Source organism: Athene noctua, chromosome 1 (assembly GCF_965140245.1).
Source record: "Athene noctua chromosome 1, bAthNoc1.hap1.1, whole genome shotgun sequence".
Taxonomy (NCBI): domain Eukaryota; kingdom Metazoa; phylum Chordata; class Aves; order Strigiformes; family Strigidae; genus Athene; species Athene noctua.
In genome coordinates, this window is record NC_134037.1 from 199,333,458 (window position 1) to 199,356,419 (window position 22,962).

A 22,962-nucleotide genomic window follows, 5' to 3' on the forward strand; every position below is an offset into this window, starting at 1 on the left:
AGGGGAGCAAGAGGCAAAAATAAGAGGGGGGACCCGGGAGCGGGGCAGGAGCGGCGCGGGGCCGGGGCCGGGGCACGGCGGGCGGCCGGGGGCTGGGCGGGCGGTGGCAGCGGCGGGCGCGCAGTCCTGCGGGGCGGCCCGCGGCCGGCGGCCGAGCCGGTGCCGGTGCCGGTGCCCGCGCCCTTGGCCGCCGCTCCCGGCGGCGGTGCCGGCGGGCGGCGGGGGCTCAGATATGCGTCAAGGGGACGGTGCCGTTGACCCCCGTGCTGGCGCTCTGGTAGTGCTGGGGCAGGGAGTGGAGCCGGCTCTGGGCGGCGGCGGCCGCCGGATCCCCGCCTTCCCCGGCCGGTAAGTACATGCTGATCATCTCCCGCAGGTCCCCGGGGCACGGGGCCCGCGAGTGAGAGGTGACGGGCGGGCTCACGCTGGGCTCCGACTTCACCAGCGAGCCCAGGGCGCCCAGCGCCCCCGAGGAGGCGGCGGCCGCCGCCGCCGCCGCCGCCGCCGCCGCCGCCGAGTTCTGGTGGGGCTGGGAGCCGTAGGGCAGGGCGCCGTAGCCCGAGGGCGAGGCGCTCATGTAGCCCTGCGAGTTGGAGATGGGGCTGTACTGCAGGGCGCCCATGTCGTAGCGGTGCATGGGCTGCGGGTTGTGCGGGTGGTGCGGGTGGTGGGGGTGCGGGTGGTGCGGGTGCCCCCCGCTGCCCGGGTGCTGGCTGTAGGCGAGCTGCGCCTCCTGCATCATCGCCGCCGCCGCCGCCGCCGCCGCCACCGAGCCCGGGTAGGCGCCGTTGGCCCAGCCGTTCATGTGCGCGTAGCCGCCGCTGGCCGTGCCGCCGGGGCTCTCCAGCCGCTGCCCGACGCCGCCGGGGCTGACGCCGACGCCCATGCCCACGCCGACGCCGGCCGGGCCTCCCCCGGCCGAGCCGGCGCTCAGCAGCCCCCCGGCCAGCGAGTACTTGTCCTTCTTGAGCAGGGTCTTGGTCTTCCGCCGGGGCCGGTATTTATAATCCGGGTGCTCCTTCATGTGCAGCGCCCGCAGCCGCTTCGCCTCGTCGATGAACGGTCTCTTCTCGGCCTCCGACATGACTTTCCACTCGGCCCCCAGGCGCTTGCTGATCTCCGAGTTGTGCATTTTGGGGTTCTCCTGGGCCATCTTCCGCCGCTGGCCCCGCGACCACACCATGAAGGCGTTCATGGGTCTCTTGACCCGGTCCTGGTTCGCTTTGTTCCCCCCGCCGCCGCCGCCGCCGCCGCCGCCGCCTCCCGCTCCGGTCTGCCCCGAGAGGTTCGTGGGGGCCTGGGCTCCGCCGGGGGAGTGCAAGTCCGTCTCCATCATCATGCTGTACATTCAAGTAGCTTTTTTATTTTCCACCGGCGCCAGGCGTAAAAAAAGAATTAAACATAGAGGAGCCCGGGAGGACGGGGAGCGAGCGAGGCAAAACCCGTTGGTATCTCGGTAGCGACCGCCGTGCGGGGAAGAAAAAAAAAAAAAAAAAAAAAAAGGAGGAGGAGGAGGAGAAGAAAACCGCGAGGAGAGCGATCGGCGACCCCGCCGGCGAAAAACTTTCTCCCTTTTGCAAATCACTTTCGGGGCTCGGCGGCGGAGGGGATTCGAGCTGCTCAAACAGGTGCACGGCAAACTTGCGGCTTCACTTGGCGCGGAGGGAGGAGTGTGCGGAGCCGTCGGCGGTGTCCTCCGCTCGCCGGCTCTCCCCGGCACACGCGCGCACACCCCTCCGCTCCCGCTCTTATCCTTAACGGAGCTATTTTTTTTTTTGTTCTTTGCTAACTTGGAGAGAGAGAGGGAGGGAGGGAGGGAGGGAGCGTGTGTGACTTGCATCCGCTGATCGCAGGTGAACGGAGCAGAAGAGAGAGGAGAACCCACCGCCACGCAAAAAGGAGGCACACACACCAAAAAAAAAAAAAAATTATTTAAACGTTAATTTAAAAAAAAAAAAAAAAAAGCGGGAGGAGGATCGGGGGAGGGAGGTAGGGAGGGAGGGAGGGAAGGAGGGAGGGAGAGAGGGAGGGGGTGGGGGAAGGAACCCAACCAAAACAAGCGCCGAGCCCGGCCGCCGGGGCACAGTAATTTGCTGGCGGTGGTCTCCCTCCCGCGGCCCGGGCGGGACGGGCCGGGCCGGGCCGGGCCGGGGCCGGGAGAGGAGGAGCCGCCGGGGGCGCGCGGGCGAGCGGCGCTCGCAGCCATCCGGGGCGCGCGCCGAGCCCGCCTTAAATCGCCTGGCGGCGGCCAATGGGGGCGCGCCGGCGGGCGGGCGATTTGCATGGCGCGCGCTGAGCTGTGACGTCCGGCGGGGCGCGCCGCGCCGCGCCCGAGGGGGGGGACGGCGGTGGGGTCACGGCGCGCCCCGCCCCGCCGCGCCCTCGGGGGGGGACACACACGCCCCGGTCCCGGGAGGGGGGGACGGACACACACGGGCCACCGCCCCCCCCACCCCCCGCCGAGCATCGCTGGAGGAAGGCCTCGCGCCGTGGGCCGCCCTGTCCCCGCCGGGCGCGCCCGGCACTTCTAGACGGTGTCTGGGGAGGCTGAGGCGCCCCAGGGTGTCCGCCCCAGGCCCGGCGGCCCTCGTCGGTACCGCTCCGGTGCGAGCGGCGCCAAAACACGTCTCTTCCCCAGGATGTGGCCCGTTCTGGAGCTTTCCCCGGGCGGGCGGGGACAGACGGCTCTCCCCAGGGTTGAAACTGGTCCCAGGCCTAACCGCGGGTGCAAGGCGGGAGTTGGACACGGGCGTTATGCACTTAGTCCCAGGGGAGTTAAAAGCATCTGACACTAATGAAGGTACACGGAAACATGTTATACTCGTATAAAGTACAGGAGTATGAATTTCCCCCCCCCTCCCCCCGAAAATATTAAAAGTCTGTCTCGTGCCCTGGATGTCCTGTGAGCTAGACTGTAGTTATTTTATAGGGGGGACAAAACGCTCCGCACCGACACCCATGCTGTAATCTTTAATGGCGGCCATAGGAACGGCCGGTCCCTCGCATGGTCCCTGGCCACACACAGAAACTGCCACCGCCATCATCTTTCGCCAGGTGGAGAAAGGGACATGGGGCATCCCTGCTCTTTTCCCGGTCCAGGAGCGTTAAATTCCGTGACGCCAGTGGCCTTCAAAGGCTGGAATTGCGCCGCAGCTCCCCCAATTACTGTTACCACCGCTAGAAGTTTTCTGCAGGAGTAGCACCCACCGTGCACAAAAGCACCAACCTTAAGCACTGGGCTGGGACTAGACCTTTTTTGTTTGTTTGTTTCCCCCCATTTCCAACGACTCGTCACAAAACGGTGATATCATCGCAATAATCTGGGCTTGCTGAGGAGAGCAAAACCCCTCTCCATTTCTGATGGCTGGAGGCTCAGCATGCTTCTGGGCCCTTTGGGCTCAGCCAGAGGGTTGCTGTTTGCTTTGGTGAGGATGCTTGGGAGGTGGCGGGGGGACAGCTCTGCATCCTTCCAGTCGGCCCTAAGGGTGCAAAGAGGGGAGGCGGTGCGGGATCAGGCCCACGCTGCTCCTGCTGATATTTTCCCCAGCTGTTGTTTTGCCGCATCTACAGGGGCAAAACAAGAGAGGCCGCTGCAATTCCTAAATGATGTATTAAAACCACAATTGGTTGGGGTAGGAGAGGTCGGGAAAGGGGAGAGAAGTTTACTGCAGAGAGGCGAATTTCCACTCGGATGGCCAAATGAAGATATTAGGAGCAAAATCCGTGAGATAAGTGACATGGCTCGCGCATCATCCACCCAAAGCCCTAGTGGTATTTCTCCCTGAAATTTGATATAAAGGTACCCGAAGGCCTCCTAACAAATAGATGGGAGAAATCGGTGTGAGGCAACCTCTTCTGAACAAGTCCCGCGCACCTCTGCGAGCCAGCGGACCCCGTGGGAACACACGTTCATCCCCGAATATCGGGGATACAACCTGCTTCCTTACCCTCACCCCACACCCTCCCGCAGGGCAACCGCGGCCGAGGCTGCCCCTGCCCTTCCCTACCCCAGTGCGGGGGGCAGACGCTCATCTGCACCCTCCCGCGGCGCTGTCCCCCTCTCGGTGCGGGGCTCCCCCGTCCCCCCCCCCTCCCGGCAAATAAACACCGAGAGACCCTTCCTTCCACAAAAGCTGCCAAACCACCACGAACATGGTCCTTTAGGGTGGGTAAACGCGGGCAGGGAGCGGGGGGCGAGAAGATGCTGCTGGCGTGAGCCCCCTGGCCTCTGCCCTGGCCTGGCGGCTGGAGGGTGTAATATTGACCGGGGAGGGCGAGGCGGGGGGGGGGCTTAAAAAACAGCTCTGGAGCCAGACAGGCAGGGACTTCTCTTCCGTGGTGAAGGTGGGTGCAGATCGCCAACCCGGACGAAGTCAAGCAGTTTTGCGAGTGTCATTTGACAGAGGGCCAGGAGTGCTCTGCGGGGTTGGGGTGGTGCAGGTGGGGGCTGCGCCCACAGATAAGAGGTCCCTGGACTTCCCCCGGAGGAAAACGGAGTTGCAAAGTGCCAGGAGTTGGGTGGTGGTGGGAATAAGGGGGGGGGGTCCGGCAGGGGGAAGGGGGGGGGAGCGATGTATGCGTGGGTGACCGCTGAAGGGAAGCCAGAGGGGAGGCGGGGGGGAGATCCTGCGCTGGAAGCGGGACCGGAGAGGGCTAAAGGTCCGGCAGCAGCCCCGGCCGCCCGCCCCGGGCCCACGGAGGGGGCAGGCGCCGGCGTGGCCCGCTCGCAGGCCGGCTGGAGTGCCTCGTGCCTCTCCCGTCCACCGCTCCCCCCTCCCCCCAGTGCCGGCTGCGGCGGGCGGTGCCTCCCCCCGGTACCGGCTGCGGCGGGAGGGCCGCCCCCTCGGGGCGGGGGGTCGCCCGCTGCGCCCCCGCCATTCTCGGCCCCGGGGGCGAGGAGGGGGCGGTGGGGCCGAGCCGGGCGCCCCGGAGCGGGCAGCGATCGCCGTCTGCTGGCTGCCGCCGTGCCTCCCTCGCCCCGGGCCGAGGCCGGCGAGCGCCAGCCCTCGCCGGCGAGATGCCGTGGGGAGATGCTCGGGGGAGATGCTGGCTGATGCCTCGCCAGCCCCGTCGGAAACGCGGGGCGGGGATCCCTTGCAGGTCCTCCGGCCCTTTGCTGCAAAACTCGCAAACGGCTCCCTCGGGCCCGGGGCGCCGGCACCTGGGCCGAGGCGAACAACCGGGAGGGATCAGGGAGGGCAGGCAAGGGAGAGGGGGGCAGCCCCTTCCTGCCTCGGTGACTTGGCGACTCGGGGATCACGGTTTTGAACACGAACTGCTGCCCAGCAGGGGTGGGATGGAGGAAAAATGGGGTCCTGAATAAAGTCCTGCTTTCTTTTCCGGCACTAACAACTGTTCCGGGGGAACCTACAGCCCCAGTCCCAAATCAGCTACAGGCTCTCTGTGCGTTTTGTTGTCTTTTCCCAGCTTGCTGGGTAAAAGCGTTTGGAGAATCTCTGGAGCTTTCGAGTAGGGGCTCACCCTGTGAACGGTACTCACACATATAATTCAAATTTCACAGCTGACCTGCTCTGAAAACCTCAATCAGCTTCTAATTGAAGGGAAAACAAAATATTGCTTCCCTACAGCAGAGCTAACGATTTAATCATTATATCAGACATTATAGCTTTTAATTAGGCTAATGCTGATACTGTATGGAAAGAGATAATTCAACACAGTTCTTGATGAATTCTGTAATTGGGTTAACGGAGGAGCAGTTGGGGGAAGAGACGTCAATATTCAAGCTGCGTCTATAGCCACCAGGTTTATGAATGAAAAGGAAGGGGGGAAAAAGGAAAGGGGGGAGGGGGGGGGGGAAAGGGCTAAAATTCCCTGACGAGAAATGTCTCCCCCCCCTTCGCTCAGGAGAGCCGTGCCAACCAACGGGAAGCGTGACGAGGGTAAGGGCTGTCCTGCCGCCGCCCCGGCGCGCCCCGCTCCCGGCCAGCCCGGGCTGTCGCGACACCAGCGCGACCGGCGCGGCGGCCCCGCTGCGGCACCTCGCTGCGGCTCCCCGGAGCAGCTCGGAGAGGGGAGGGGGGCGGGGCGCCTCGGCTCCCAGGCCGTTTTTTCCTTGTATTTCCCACCCCGACACCCCCCACCCCCCCCACCCCGACGGGTCGCCCACCGCTGCACTGGGAACACGCGGGGAAGGGACAGCCCGGGCCACCGGCGCTGAGGGCTGCCCTGCGGGGGTGCCCCGGAGCAAAGGCGGGGGGCACGGCGGGGGAACACCGAGGGTGGGTAGAGACGGAGCCGGAAGGTTTCTGAAATCCTAGTGAGAGCAGGCGGCCGCCCTCCTCCGCGCCCGGGGCCGGGGCTCTGCTGCCGGGAGCCGCCCGCCCGGCGGGAGAGGGCGCGACAGGGAGCGCAGGGGTGTGTGTGCTCAGGGCCAGCCTGCTCTGGACGAAATCAAAGCGTCCGGAGGGCACCCGGCTGCTCCGTGTAGGTATTTCCATTTCTTTATTTTAAAAGGACGGTTGAAGCCATTTTTCTAAAGGAATTCTTCATCGCCCCCCCCTCCCCAGCATCGATAAATCGCTCCTTTCCGAAGAGTTTCTATATCCCAGCTTTTTTTGTTTCCGTTCCTTCCTTTCGACTTCTTACTGGCTTTGAAAATGAGCTTTATGTTTTCGTTGCGCCTAAAAGAAGTAGTATCGATCTCCCCGCACGTTTGATGCCCGCGGCAGCCGGCGGCCGCCCCGACGCGCCCGCGGGGCCCGGCTGGCGGGTGGATCGGCGGTGCCGAGTGGGGGTCGCCTCCCGGAACGGCTCCCGGGGCCGACCCCGCGGGAGGGGCACACCTCGGTGGGACGGCGGGACGGTCAGCCCCCGTCTAAGAAGAGGTTTCCTCCCCTCCCTCCTCACCCTTGCCGGATACACCGGGTGCCCCCTCGCCTTGAAATGGGCCCGATCCTCATCCCGCTGGGAGCTACGAGTCGGCAGAGAAAGCAGAATCGGGTCTTAACGAAGTTTTGCCGGCAGGACCATTTTCTAAAATGTTTGTTTATGTTACGTATTAGCTCGACTTCCAGCACAATAGTGTTCCGAATGAGAAATATCCCGTATTGTGATCTATCCTTGTCTTATTTTGTCAGTAATTGCAGTAAAATTAAACGGGTCATTGATAACATTCCAATGACACAACCCCCTGTAATTAACAGGCTGAATACACCTTTTTACATTACACAAAAGTTGTAATTTTCAAGTCTGTTCAGATTTTTAATTTTTTTTTGTTTGTTTGTTTAAAATTATTACTAAAGCACACACCGGGAACATGTGCTAATCAGATGGCAAAGCATCTCGCGGGAGATAGGGATTTGAACTGTCTTATTTTCTAGGGTTTTGGTTTTTCATCTAAAGGGATGGCCAGAGCTTTTACTTTTTACAAGATATGTTAATCGTAGACAAAAAAAATATCTACCCAGCAACCTACTTCCTATCATAAGGAAAATATTTTGAAAGTATAGTTTTGTAACGGTAAACTTTTAAAGGAAAACGAAGGGCTGCGGGGACGGGGAGCTCGTGAGACTGGTACGACACTCGAGTTACTACGAAGTTAATCTTTGAAATTGCGCCGTTGAAATGTCAGTCACGAAAAGAGAGCTTCACAAGCCAAAGTGCGGAATCCCATTTACAGCAGGGCAACCTGGCTGTCTATGCCTGCGGCGCATCCCTTGGAGAAGAGGGGTTTAAAACACCATAAATGAAATATTTCTGGTTTGCATCCTCGTCAGTTATCCCCGAATTGCAGAGGCATCATTCAGGGCAAGTCAGAATGAATTTGTGTAAAAAGTAAACGAGGAAAGAAAGAAATGAAATCATATAGAAGCTTCTTTCTTGCAGGCCATCCTGTTATTGCAAATTAGATTAGCTACAGGGGCTTCAATATAAACATGACATGAGGTTCACGGGAGAGCGAAAGTATCATCCACTCCAATCTCTCCTTTCATCGAAACATCCCACACAAATTACATCTTCTCCTTTAATACACTTTTCAATGAGATTAAAACATCACTTTGACACGATTTCAAACCTTTTCAGTCGCATCCAGTGCTTACTTCAGAAAACAGCAAACAAGGGGAAAACTAGAAACATCTAAATAATCTCAGACCACTAGTCTGGAAATTAAAGGTACCCAGAGGAAATACATGATCCTCTTGCTCCATCCAGTGCAGCACTCTGGCCATGGGAAGGCGGATAACCAAGCCCAGGGAAAGCGGGGAGGAAAAAACAGTTTCCAGCCCAGCAACCGGAGATACCGGCTAGTTGTCCGGAGTCGGGATCTGGCGCTTATGTGCCTTTTGGAAAAGGGACGGTTTTCACAGATCTGTTTTTCACCAGACTGCTGACTGAGACTTCACCTTCCCCTTACTCGGATTCCCCGGTAGTCACCGTAAGGCGGGATAGTAGCCCGGGTACCGACGCCTTTAGCCAATACATCTTTTATAGCGCTATCACTGCCGAACCTGGAAAAAAAAAAAAAGGGGGGGGGGGCAGGGGGCGGGGGGCAGGCGGTTCGTAGACCGTCCTGTTTAAGGAATCACAGCTCTTGCAACTTCCTAGGGCTACCGTTTTGCTGCACCCCCAGCCCGCAGCCGGTGCAGGGCGGCAGCCCCCGCCCACGGCTCGACCCCTCCTCCCCGGGCGGGTGTCTCCCTGCCCCCCGCCACGGGACCCCCCTTTCCCGAGGGGGACGCGTCAACTTGTACGAGAGGGGCTGCGTAGCCGGGCGGCCCACGGCGGTCAGGGGGTGGCGGCAGCCCCCCGGGCCTGCGGCGGCCGCCCAGCCCCTCCGCGAAACCGGGCCCGGGAGCAGCCGGGGCGGGGACGGGGCGCGCTGACGTGCCGGGGCAGCCTGGCTTGGTGGGAAGGCGAAGAAAACCCGGTAGTTTGGCACCTTCCTGTCTGCTCGATGCTGTATATTAGGAAATATTTTACCATCCATCCATCCATCCATCCATCCATCCATCCATCCATCCATCCATCCATCCATCCATCCACCCATCCACCCCCCCTTAACAAAGAGGCTTTCAAACCGCAACCTTTTTATGGCAGCCTGCGGGAATCAATGCGATAAAACGGGTTTTTAATGGGTTAATTGACTGGAGCCGCTATCATGTTTAAACACCTGTTTCTGAAAAGAGATGCAGCCAAAACCCGTCCCCTCCCTGATCGATAGATGCACAGCCTTGCTCCATTGCCTGTTGATCGACCCTGAACACCACCGGCAAATAAGAGAGGAAAAAACCCGTTTCACCTTTTAAACACCCCGATACTTTATGGCAATAGAGGAAAGCTCTACGGCCACCCTGGAGCTGGGGATAGAGGGTACGACCCCAGGTCGGACCGCCCCAGGTAGCCCTAATCTCCTGGAGTTTCTTTCCGCCGGGATTTCACTTGGCGAGGCTGGGCACAGCCTCCCCGTCGAAAGGTCCCGGCAGCTGTCACCTTCACGGGGGACAGGATCCGGGGATCCCCCGTTCCCTGGGAAGATGGAGCCGGGCTCAGCCCCGCTGCATTAGCAATGCTAAGAGCCCATGTGAATGCTCGCTCCGAGGGGCAGAGATTAAGCAGGCATTAGTTGTAATAGCTGAGGGCTGCTCTGCCTATTGATTTCCCTTTTTTGGCAGTATTCATACAGCCAAGCCCGTCGGTCAGTCACGGCGAAATTGATTCTTTGCCCAAGACACCTTTCACTAAATGGCACCCGCGCACCGACATGTTAATTTTTGAACATGTAACCGGAGCGAGAGCTGCGCGCTCGGGAGGCAGCACCGGGCCGCCGCCGCCCCCGGCGCCCTCCCCGCCCCAGCCCGCCCGCAGCCCCCGGCCCCGGCCCCGGCCGCCGCTTCCCTCCCCCGCCTCAAAACCCAGAGAGGCGTCTTCTCCGGGAAGGCGGAGGGGGCAGCCCAAAACACTGTCACCCCCCCCATCCCCCCCCAATCCGTGTCACAGCCGATAACCCAGTGATTGCGAACGGCTCTTCCCTCCTTGCAGCAAAAGTAACTCGGAAGCCCTCCCCTCGCCGGCTTCCCCTCCTCCCTTCCCAAGACAGGGTGAAGACCCCCTCAAAAGTTAGAGGCACACTTACAGTTGCTCTTCCAGCTCCAGCCTCCTCCCAACATATCAGCTCAAGGGGCAGCCTTATTATTATTATTATTGTTATTATTTTGTTTGCTTTTTTGTTGTTTGGTTTTGGTTTGGTTTTGGTTGTTGTTTGTTGTTTTTTTTTTTTTTTTTTTTTCCCCTCTAGCCTAGCTCACACCTTCCTCCGGCCGTGCCCGGGCAGACGCAGGGCAGCGCGACCCGGCCGGGTGCGGCGGGGCCGGCGAGCCCTCCGCCGGCGGCTCTCCTCCTTCTCCACCTCCTCCTCCTCCTCCTCCTCCTCCTCCTCCTCCTCCTCCTCCTCGCCCCTCGCCCAGCCGCAGCTCCCAGGCGGCTGTGCCCGAGCCACGAGTGCCCGGCGACACACGCACACTCACCATCCGCGCTCGTTCGCTTGCTCTCTCTCTCCCTCACACACACACGCACACACACACGCACACACACACACACACACCCTGCACGAGAGAGGGGGAGAGAGGCAGAGCGGGAGAGAGAGAAGAAAACGAAATTTATTATTGATAGAAAAGACTTTAAAAGACAATTTCAAGTTATTGTTTCGGTCTGGAGAGAAAAGGGAGGGGAAAAAAAAAGAAAAGGAAAGGGAAGAAAAAAAAGAGAGGGGCTTTTCTCCCCACCCCAACATAATGAAACGCCTTTTGTGTGGCACCGAACAATACCAAACAAGTATTCTAATAAATAGCCACTTTTTTGTTCCGTCGCGGCAGTGAATAGAATTGAGCAGTTGGTTTGAGAGCAGCTGGAGCGCCGCGCCGAGCGGGGAGGTGGAGCCCGGGTGCCTTCCTCCTCTTTCTCTTCCCCTTTCCCTCTCTCACACACACCCTCTCCTCTAACCTTGCCTTTCTCCCTCCCCGCTCCTCCTGGGCCAGTCTCCCTGCCCCGATCTCCGGGGGAGAAGTCTCCGGGAAGGGAAGAGCCACCCCCAGGTGCTGCTCCCCGCACCTGTGCGGCGCCGTGATCGCCGCGGCGTCTCCCCCGCCCCGGCCCGGGTCGTGTCGTCGCCGCCCCCCCCCCCCCTCCCCCCCCCGCTTCTCGGCCGCCCTGGGACCCCGCTCCCGTCCTCCCGCCGCGTCCTGCCGGGCCCCGGCACCTCCGGACGGCGGAGGCTCCCAGCCCGGCCAAACCCTCCTTTGTTGACAATAAACTTGTCTTTCCCGGGGAGGCCCAGAGCACCAACCCCCGCCCCTGCCCCCCTCTCCCTGCCTCCTCTCGCTTTCCCCGGGATGGAGCCGGGCTTTGTCAGACGCCCCCTCTCCGCCCGGGCTCGCTGCGGAGGGTCCGCACCTTCTCCGCCCTGTACCGCTCACGGCGACACCCCCCCCCCCCCTTTCCTAGAGTAGTTAGTTTTCTTCCTGCATTCCACCCCCCCACCCCGCTCCGCCCGCGCAATACTCTTTTCCAGTCCCTTTCTATCAACATGACAACCGCTCTAGGAAAGACAGTCGATAGCCGGTTATTAAAATGGACACAAATCAGCTAAAGATTTCCAGGTAAAGCGGAGAGTAACCCGTTTTCTGTTCCGCTCCGGCCGTGTGAGGGTGGGTGCCTGCCCGTGTGTGCAGGGAGGAGGGAGGTGTGTGCCGGGGGGGGCTGGGGGAGGAGGCGGGGAGGGCACATGGGGATGGTTTTGCCGCTGTCGGAGCCCCGGCGGTACCGGCCGGGCGGGTCGTGGGCACCCGCCGAGCCGGGGCCAGAGCACTTGGGACGGGCAGTGGGGCGGTCGCCTTCCCATCGTCGGAGTGCTGCCGCCTTTTATTTGGGGTGTGTGTGTGTGTGTGTGTGTATCTAGTCCTCATTCAAAAAATAAATTAATAGTTACACCCCCCCACCCCTCCCCAACATTAACCTCCGATTCGCTTGACAGCTAGAGCCCCGCTTGTCTAGCAAGGGCTGCGGAAAGCACCCGAGGTGCCAATAAACCCCAGCAACTGCTGCCAAGACTTGTAAGCACGCAGAGGTTACCTCGCCAGCTATTTTGCGTTGCTTGGTCACATATCAGTCCTTTAGAGATGTTGGAATAAAAAGCAGCTGGCTTTTAAGTTTAAACCACCGTTGCTGGGGTCGTATTCGCGCCTTGGAGGGGGAACGGACGGGCACGTCTTCACGACCCGAGTTAAACGTTTACAGCCCCATCAGCAGCGGGAGCACCGCGGCCAAGGCACCGCGCTCGCCCTCCGCCAGCGCCGGCCCTGGCACCTCCCTCCAGCGACACCCGGGCTGGCGAATGCCCAAGGGGACCCCCGGGGGTGGAGGCAGGAGGGGTCGGCCGCAGAGGTGTAAAGATGCCCTCGGTGTCCCTTCCCCGGGGCCCTGCCCTGCTGTGCCCGGGCGCGCTCCTCTGTCTGCGCGGAAACATTTTAGCTCCCCCCAGCTTTTTTTTTTTTTTTTTTTTTCTCCCCTCCCCCCCCCTCTCTTTTAAGTGGATTTTTGCTCTCACTTCAATAACACGCCGGCTCTAATTAGCTGCAATATTAAGAAACGCTGGTAAATGACAGTTTTATCGGGTTTGTGCAGATAGGAGGAACGCGGGGACCCAGCGAAATACCCATCCAATGCGTTTGGCGCTGGATCCCCGCCAGCAACCACCGCTCGCTCTTTTTATATGGAAAAATGGCAACATTTTGGAAAGCAGCTTTAAAACTTTGACTTGTATTTTACATGCTAAATAACGGGGAGAATGGCGACAGCGTTACAGAAAGCTTCAAACCCTGCAAATATTTGAATGGGGCTTTTTTGTAAAGTAGAGCAGCTGTCAGTCAGCTGGCTTTGACAGCCTGCCACAATTTTGTCATTTAATAGTGGGTGTTAGGCTAAGTGCAAAACACTCTGGCAAACAGATGTCAAACCTACATCTCATATAAATGGGGGTTGTAAAATTGAGTTTTAACCCACATATAGGGTTTTAAAAAGCGGTGCCAGTGTGTAAACTATATACAAAATAGAGATACTGACAATCTCCCGTGTGGGCTTGTTATTTAAAGTAGGCTTATTTAGAAACCTGACCTCCAAATTATGCTAAATCTTCATACATTTCAAACAGTGGAATATGAGAACAGTGCTTGGGAAAGTCGAAATTAAGGACAAATATGATGGCTCATTGAAAGGGGCTGATTGCCGTATATACTGAAAAACCAGGGCTCTTCATTTCCTCAACTCGCTGTCGCTCTTCCACATCTGAAGTGCAGGAAGGAAGGAATGGAAGGAAGGGAGGGAGGAAGGAAGGGAGGGAGGGAGGAAGGGAAGGAAGGAAGGAAGGAAGGAAGGAAGGAAGGAAGGAAGGAAGGAAGGAAGGAAGGGAGGGAGGGAGGGAGGGAGGGAGGAAGGAAGGAAGGAAGGAAGGAAGGAAGGAAGGAAGGAAGGAAGGGAGGAAGGAAGGGAAGGAGGGAAGGAAGGAAGGAAGGAAGGAAGGAAGGAAGGAAGGAAGGAAGGAAGGAAGGAAGGGAGGGAGGAAGGAAGGGAGGGAGGGAGGAAGGAAGGAAGGGAGGGAGGGAGGAAGGAAGGAAGGGAGGAAGGAAGGAAGGAAGGAAGGAAGGAAGGAAGGAAGGAAGGAAGGAAGGAAGGAAGGAAGGAAGGAAAGGAGGGAAAGGAGGAAGGAAGGGAAAGGAGGAAGGAAAGAAGGCAGGAAGGATGGGCTTGGCAGGGTCCGAGGGGACTGTTGTTTTTTTTTTTTTTTTTACAGCGGGGATGTAATAGGGGATGGCGGCAGGGGAAGGAAAGACCACAAACGCAGCGAACAAGCAGCTGCACCACCACAGCCTCCGCCGGGTGAGAGAAGGGAGGTGGCCAGACTCCCTGCAAAGGGTGGCAGGCACCCGCCTGGGACACGGCAAGAGAGATTAGGAGAGGTAGCAGGAAAAAATACTAGTCGCGGTTAATTTCTTCTGAAGTTACTGCTTTTCTTTTTGACCTCACATTTCTAAGACCTGTAGCTTCACCGAGATGTGATTTTGCCCTGCGCTTCGAGGGACCCCTCTGACAAATTTCCTTTGAACATTTGAAAAATGTCATAAATATTTATATCAAAAATTGTTCGTTGCTTCAGCTAGCTAGAATGAAGCAAGAAGAGAAAAGATGGTAATTCATCACAGGAATGATATTATATGGATGATATCAAATTCCCTAGAATAAGCCTGTGCTCACATTATCGTTTTGTAAGCTAAACATGTAGCTTCCTAAACAAGTCGACATGAGGGGATTAAATGAAGCATTTAAGTGAAAAGAATTGTTCATATTAATAATTAACCATAGTTTAAACACACGCTCAACTGATTTCCTTGTCGAGTACTCAGTTGCAACACTTGCACCCTCCTAACTGAGGAGTTAAATGAGTAGAGGAATGGACACGGGATAATTATTGATCATATGCAGATACTGCTGTCTGCTATCTTTAAGTCCCATTTGATCTGAACTCTCTCCCCGTTTCCCCTCAAATCCCCAAAGTTCTGCTGCTTGATCACAGCGTTTTCCTCTCGCAGGTTTTTGTTCGCTTGTTGTTTTGTGGGGGCTCTCAACCCTTACTTTGGCAGAACGACAACGAACGCGGGGACGCCAGCTTCCCCTGCCTCGGGGGCTCAGGAATCAGGGGGATAAGGGAGTGGCCGCTGCCCCCCCCCCCTCCGCCCCTCTTGCCTCCGGCGCGGCTGGCAGGTCCCCCCGCTCCGGGAGCGGCGGGCGGCAGCCCCCGGTCGCAGCTCCGGGGCTGCACAAAGCACCCTCGGACCCTCGGAGAGGGGCTCGGAGCCGCCCCCAGCCCTCGCCAGGGCTCTTGGGTCAGCACAGCGAACACACTGCTTTCGGGTCTACCCGAAAGTTACTGCCTCAGAAACCCCAGATTTTAAAAAAATATGTAAAAAAGCGCCCAGCGGCGCCCAGAGTGCTCCAGGCTGAGGTTCCTGAGGACTCCTCGGGTCACAAGCACCAGCCCCGAGGTGAGCTTCCTTCCATGCCTTGACAACGCCAACTACAGCCTAGCGTCGGGTAAAATCGTCGAAGAAGAAATCAGGTTTTATTGTGGAACAATTGCCTCCTAGTTGTTAGAAGTCAATTGCATCTTCAACTTCGGCGTGCAGTAGCTTGTTAAAACACACAGGCTGGCTCTGCGGCCACTCCCTGGCTCTAGTGTGGAGCCCTGGACAGTCTTTATTCAACTCCCTCACGCAGAAAAATGCCTGGAGCTGTTATCCAGCCCATTTGCTTGCAAAGAAAGGCTGTGGCAAAACCGTGACCCTTATTTACAAACAAGAATCTGGCCAATAAAGCTGGAAAAATATTTATTGATATCCTTGATAGATGTTAAAAAACTCCTCTTGCCACCTAAAAATGGACATTCTCTTACCTTTAATGTGATTGCTTTTTTATCAGTATACTTGTATGAGTATTTTATTACTTTCCAACATAGACATAGCATCCCCCTTTCCAGCATTCTGCCATGAAACAGTTCCGAGCCTCAGATGTCAAAATATAATTGACATAGATAAATATATTTTCCTCAAATGTAACAGTTTTATTAAATCTTGAAATGAAGTCCAGTGACAACCTCACTGTCCTAAAATTGCTCTGAAATACAGATCTTCATCCCCTCTAACTGCAGTGACATCAGAAATCCAGACGCTCAACTTGTATTTATTCCCATACTTCAAACATTAATATTAGTATGTCTTCAGGGTGGAAATATTACAGCACAAAATCAAATGATAGAGCTGGAAAATTACTAAAATAACATGGGAAATGGAAATAAATACTACTGTGATTTTACTGTTCAAGGATTAAATGGGGTTTGTGCTGTAGATAGGAAACACAAAGATCGCTAAAATTGTGTCTTCCATGGGCTCAGTTCCTGTGACTGCAGTGGAATTATGCCTGATCTACACTGGAGTGAAATCAGAGGGAAGCTACAAGACCTGTAATGTGAAGGCTGCAAGTTATAAAAATCAACAGGTGAAACCTAATTGCACTGCTGCACAGAACTCAGTACTTAACACTGTGTTGATTCTCTCATTTCATTGTAGAGCAGCAGATAGTAACTGAATTGTTTTCTTAGTGTTTCTTTTTAGGTCTTAGATTTGTCTCCCCTTTTAATAGGGTCTGAAGTCTGAACCACACTGTTCAAGTGCAGAATATACATTCCAAGACCGAGGGGCAAACCAGTTTTTCAAGTGGCTTGCGAGTAGAAAGTATGAGGTGGAGATCAGGTCATCCCACTGCAATGTGACCCAGTCATTTGAGGAAATAATTAAAATTGAAGGTAGTGCTGTCAAATGTAGCGTGGCTTAGCACCAGGCTTTTTGGCTTATCAGAGAGACTGAAGTAAACTAACACTCCTCGTTGATGAATGAAGAGTTTAGATATTCTGTCATCACTGTCGTGAGCCCCCCTGAGCATGTTACAGCTTTAAGAAGTCAGGTTCTTTCTGAGCATCCAAGTACTTGTACCAAAAGGACTAACTTTCACTGTGATGGCAAAAATGTTTGCAAATATTTTTTATACATTTGACAATATATATTTGTATTTCCTGGGGGAGGTGATAGCACATTGTCCACTGGATGCCCTAGCTGTATATGCAAATAGAGGGTATGTATTTTGTTCTGTTAACTCCATAGATGTTCCAGTGCTGGAGAAGTGCCTTCTCAGGTCATCAGGATGAGAAGACCATAATGAGGCTTGCTGAGACAGTGACTGCTATGAAACTATTCAAACCTTTCAGCTCCTCTTCCAGTGGAGCTGGGCTCCTCAGTTGCATGACCAGGACTGCCACTGGTTCACCCAGTGGGTTAAATTGCTTTTCTGTTACATTAGGTCCAGCTGTGCTGTCAATTTATTGCCTCAAGCTTCACCCAAGCATCCTGATGCAACTGATTGTCTCCACTGTGGAAATCCTGGGCTTTTGGCTCGATGGACATCTCATATCTTTTGTGAGGAAACCTGGAGGAAGGAGAGAGGACAGTTTTCTCTGGAGCCCTCTCCTCATAGGCAATACGGACATGAGCCAGTCTGAACTGGGAGCCATGGACACATTCCCCTCTGCAGACCACAAAAGCAGTTCACAGCACTGAAACAGGGCAATCAACTGCATGTTAACGATCGAGAAACAGTCTGAGGTCCTTGGGTAAGTCCTTCAGACTTCAACATTTGTAGGGATCCAGGATATTTAGACACAAAATTCTCACTGAAATGAACAGAAGCACTGCATCTAAATTCCTGGATTTAAATCTCCTTGAGCTGAAGATGTGAGATACCTGAGTTAATCTCCCTGAGACTCCACTGAACCACTGGCTACAATAACACGCAGGAATATCACAGAGGAATTAAGAGTATAAATTTACTAATACTTTTGAAGAGAGATGAAGAGCACAAAAAATGTGCTAAGGATTATTATTACTATTTACCACCATGACACTCACTGGGATGGGAAAATGTTTGGAATATCAGAGGAATGTTGCCTTGTTTGAAAATATCTCTGCTACTAATGTGATGACTGTCTAGTGGAGTTGTGGTTGCTGAGAATTCACACACTGATTTTATGGAGAGATAAAAGAGTGGAGTTTATATGGAATAAACCCCTTTTGAATATAACAATCTGCATAAATGCTTTAAGAAAGCCTATAATTATGATAAAAATGTTGCTCAGAGTTAAAATTATGAAGCAATCAAAATTTATAAACAGTCTCTCATCGACTTTTAATCATACTTTCTCATATACAAACTGTAGAAAACATATAGTAGTAGCAATATATAACAATACACTTTTATTTTCAGTAATTTATGGTCCCATGCCATGCTCTTTAATCAGAAAAAGCTCAGATGCTCTGCAGGACTACCCTTAAATGTCAAAAACTGTATAAAGGCCACTAGTTTTATACACACTTAGCTGAGGCTTTATCCTGCTAGCAGCTGAACACCTCTGGAGAGGTTCTGTGCACACTCTGGGCTAGATCCAAAGCTTTCTGTGGTCGTATTCCCACCAAGAGTCTCTGGATGAGGGCCTCTATTCCCACCGACTCCTCTGGAGATGCTCACTCAGTGTAACACAGGATCCGACCCGCACCTCCCCTGAAATTCCCTTGTAGACATTGCTCTCCATTTGTGATTCATTAAGGAGAACGCTTAAATTATATGCATCATGTAGGACTTGGATGGCAAGAGATATTCAAAGGAAGGGAAATTTGTAACGGGAACCTTGCCAATTTGAATGGTAGCCTACCATGTCTATAAGCTCCATTGTTTTCTTTGAGCTGAACTAGCTGAACACATTCAGGACGCATTCTGATAGCAACATGCCTCCCTCGGCAAGTGGTAAAATTCACTGGTATTATTGTGTCATGAAAAATCTCATCACAGATAGGTCAAATTAATGAATATTTGCTTCAAACAATATTGTGGGTTTGGCGCTTTTTTTTTTTTTTTTTAATGGGATATTACTAGATCCTTTTCTGAAACAGAAGAGCATGCTGAGTCTTCCACCTGAATTCCTTATGAAAATGAGATCTATTGAATTGACTGGCACAACTCTTACTGATAGGCTGTTTGACTCTCCTTAATTATGAGAGTAAACAGCCTTTTCCACTAAAATATTGACTCAACTGCTGCTTTCAGCTAGGCATATTAATAAGGAATAACTGCACTGAGTTTCACTAAGTCTACACCTTTCTAATGGAGTGTGAAATAATGCCCATAAATACTCTTTCAGTGCTCTCAAGGGGAGAGATTCTTGCATGACTTCCTATTGATTCCAGCTATCTTCAGGTCCTTGGGAGCTCACTCACCTTTCCCTGACCAAAAGTCTGAAACAAAACTCCCCAGGAGGGTAGGTGGCAAGGAGGAGGACTGGAGAAGCCTCCAGACTTCTCCAGTCTCTTGGAGAAGACTCTAGGGATTGCTCATCCTGTTAGTTTGTGGAGCAATATGAGTACTTTGTGGTCCTTTCAAAGAAATAGTGCTGTATGAATTCTGCATACTTGAAGGGGAATCATATTTTCAGCTTGAGAAAGTGAAATTTCAGCTTGATCCACTGCTATATGATGTAGATGACAGATTTTTGAAGGACAGAGGAGCACCATGCATGCAGCTTGATGAGCATTTTCTGGCATCATTGGACTGTTACATAATGGCATTCCTGGATGTGCTTGTCATGCTCCTACCAATGCCCCAGCCTCAAGCATGGTGCGACTTACCTTTCCAGCCAAAAAAAAAAAACAAAAACCATTGTGATTTTGGGACTTCATGATTTTGTGAGAGCAGATTTTTTTTCTTCCTCTTACAGCCCAGTTTTCTCACTTTTGGCCCTATTGGGGTTTGCCTACAGAAGGATGGGTAGATGTTATTTTCTGTGATTAATATGATTCTCCATTTAAAGGATTTCTTTGCTATGAAATCTCTATATTTAACAGTCTATAATCACTGAACATAAACATCAAGCCTCATTTTGTATCTATACGTGGGCCTAAAAAATGTGGTTCTGTTTCCTACAACAGCTGAGATAGATTAATGTAATGAGCACAAAAAAAAGGAGGGCAAAAATACTAGAACAAAACCTAAACAAACCTCAAGCATGAAACCAAACATTCTGTATACTTACATTAAAATTATACTGAAAATTTGGAGCATGAACTTCCAAACTAGGCTTCCTTCTGTTTTACAAACTGTAACGTTTGTTTAAAAAAAAATCTAAAGCATAATTGCAAATTCAAATTTCCTCCCCATTCTTACATCGACATTTGTGTTTTTCTCTTAACATCTCCCACATGTTAATGCAGCAGCTTCCTAGCCCTCTTGTTATATATCGCATTCAATGTAATAGTTTAGCAAATTCTCCAATTGTGTTGGTGTTAGCTTTCACAGACATGGAGAGCAATTTGATGTGTCCTTTTAATGAGTCATTTTCATGCAAGGAGGAAAACAGTGGTTGGGGAAGTTATTAAAGCTTTCTGCTCATTGATTTTAAGACTCTCTACTCAATCTATGTTGCTTAAAACCCAGCTTGTTTTGTTAGAAGGTTATTCAAACCATCTTTTCTTCTAACTCCCAAGTTTGAAGAACTCCAGCTTCCTTTTACTTCTTTTCACGGGCTGCAGTTCTGTAGCAGAATTGACTCTACCACAAAGTTTTTAATACTTGGGTTGCTAAAGGTAACTGTCCAAATGTAAAGATGATGCAAACCCATCTATGGATGGCAGGACAGATACAAACCTAGCAGGGGCAGGAGTTCACTTCATCTGTAGCAGGCATTGACTCTAAACAATAAAGGTGACAACATAAATGATATTTTTTAAGCTGTGCTCCTGCTGATCATTTCAGTGATGTGTCTCATGAATACACAAACTTACTTAACTTGGTTGAATGCGGAGCTGGACAAAGGATGGTAAGCCTGAGAGAAAACTACTTACAACAGATGGTTTCTTCAGAGGAACAAGGAACTCGGGGCCCAACAAAATGACTGTGAGAAGAACAGATCTGCCATACTATACTGGCCACTGAAGTCAGCACAGTAGTCATCATAACTCTACCTATGGTCACATGTTTTTTTGCACCATGGTTCTTTTAGGGTTTCACTTATCTGACAAATCTCTGAGTGATGGCACTTACTGAGCTTTCAAGCAGTAATATAGTGGCTCCAACCCTTTTGTCTATAGTGGGCCACGTGAGCTGTACTACACTGTGGAACATAGGTGTGCTTTCCTAGCCATTTGCTCTGGAGAGATGACTCAGACATGACCTAGCTCCATGATGGAGGTAGATTGAGGTACACCATCCTGTCCCTGTGTTCAGCTTTTCATTGGATGCACAGGCAAAGAGCTGGGGCATGTATGACAGTGGGTTCCTTGATCTAAAACATCTAGACATATGGCTGCTGGGTGTGCTGCTGAGCATGTGCACCCTACAACAAGTGATGCAGCTGCAGTCACCTAAGGTGGTGGGAGAATGTTCAACAAAAAAACATAAAGGAAGGTGGTCCCTGTACTGTGGCCGCAGACACACTCATTCCCATGTGTACGTGGCTGTGTGCAGTGTGTGTATGCAAGGGATGAACTTTTGGTCATGTTGTCAGGGCAGGTGTGTGCTGGGGCCCTTGAGAAAGAAGGTTCCAGGACACAAACTGCCAGAACAATTCATCCAGACTATAGTTCCCTTCTGGGATAAAGAGGTGAGTCACAGGGAAGAGACTACAGGTTTGAATGAATGTTTCTCTGGACTGGATCTTGCCTACTGGACACATGCAAAGTGCATCAATACAACTCAGTCTTGCAAAAGCAAATTTTGTTGGAAAAAGGGACTGTTACAAAGCAAAATAAAAATCCTAATTCAATAAAAAACTTTTAAGTTTCTTTTTGGGCAAAATGACATTAGCTGTATTTAAAGTCTGTATATTAGAATGACATAGGTCATTGTGAAATTTTAAGTCTTACCAAATTGTGAAACCACTGCAGTACCTGTTGAACTACCTAAACCAGCCATGACTTATCTAAACAAAATAATTTGATACTGGCTGTTTTCCACACTTTAATTAGCAAGAGCAGACGGCTGTTGCATAATCCTATTTAATGTCTGTGCTTGATACCTCCTGAATAGCTCAGTGATTAAGTTTATACCTTAGTGTGGCTAAATGCATTAGCTGAAAGAAAATCACTAAGATTCACTTTATGACACAGTTTTAATGCAAGCGTGTTTCCTTCCGCTGACTTAACAGAGAAAAAGCTCTATTAACTTATAGTCTGTTAGTTGCAAAGATGCCCCGAGGTGTTTTGTATAAATGCATATTGGTATCTCATGCGAATTTTCCCTCCCCAACAGAGTTTCTTTGTAACAGAGATGACGGTGCCCCCATTAGATAATCACCACTCTCAACAACACCCAGCCTAATCACGCAATTGATCACAGTAAATCAAAGATTTGGGAATTCTGTGAACAGCCTTCTGCAGCTCCACCTTTCTGTGCAATGGGCTGTGTTGGCCAGGTCTCCCCCAGAGGCAGGTTTATGAGAGGGGGAGGGAGGGCAGGTGTTGAGTCTGCAGCCTACCCCTCTGCAGTGCTGGGTCCCCAGGTACAGCAAGGGTTGTGATGTCTCTCCTCCTCCCTGTCACTCGTGCTGCTGTATCGGACTGATATTTGCCACAAATCAAGAAGCTCTCCAGTTCTGTTAGTTAGGGTGGCTAACAAGCTACATGCATACCTGTGTGCAACATGAAAAACATAAATTAAACTCTCCTCAGTTAAGACTTTTAGAGTCACAAATAGCGACAGTTCCACCCTGCATACGTACTGGTAACTTTTTTTTTTTTTTTCTCTTTTTTTTCCCCCTCCACAGCCCTGCTGTTTTCACTGAGGTTATGAGATAAAAGCTACAGAGTTGGCATCTCAATCTTGCTTCCTTATTTGAGTCTTAACATTTAAACAATATTTTGTCTCATGTCCATGTAAAAGGGGAGTGCTTTAAGTGTGTGTCTTACCGCATTAGGATATATATTTTAGATGTTTAACTGTTTCTTCACACGAGAAAAGCAACTTGCTGTTGCTCAACAGGAGCATGAGTAGTTTTTGGCAGAGAACTTCTGTACATTTACTTTGACAAATAAAAATTTACATAAACATAATTCTAAAATGTTTTGAAATGTAGAAATGAACATCATAAAACCAAATGATAAGTGATTACACAAGATTTTGAGAATTTTACTATCTCAGCTCAGTTGCTCTTTCTAAAAAACCCACAAAACTACCACAAAGGAAACTAATAATACTGTTATATTTTATCTCTCCTGGAATATATTTTATTATAAAAGTCTAGAACATCTATAGAGTAGCTTTATGTGCATTTTAATAATGTATTTTAAAATTTTTTAAAGG

The 22,962-nt window shown here is 52.3% G+C and overlaps 1 protein-coding gene across 1 annotated transcript; it reads right to left on the minus strand.

Annotated features, from left to right (window-relative positions):
• Positions 1–226: 226 nt before the first annotated feature.
• Positions 227–1,348, minus strand: SOX1 (SRY-box transcription factor 1). Its single transcript, XM_074930664.1, has one exon. The coding sequence runs from the start codon at positions 1,346–1,348 to the stop codon at positions 227–229; it is 1,122 nt and encodes a 373-aa protein (XP_074786765.1).
• Between the last annotated feature and the right edge of the window lie 21,614 nt (positions 1,349–22,962).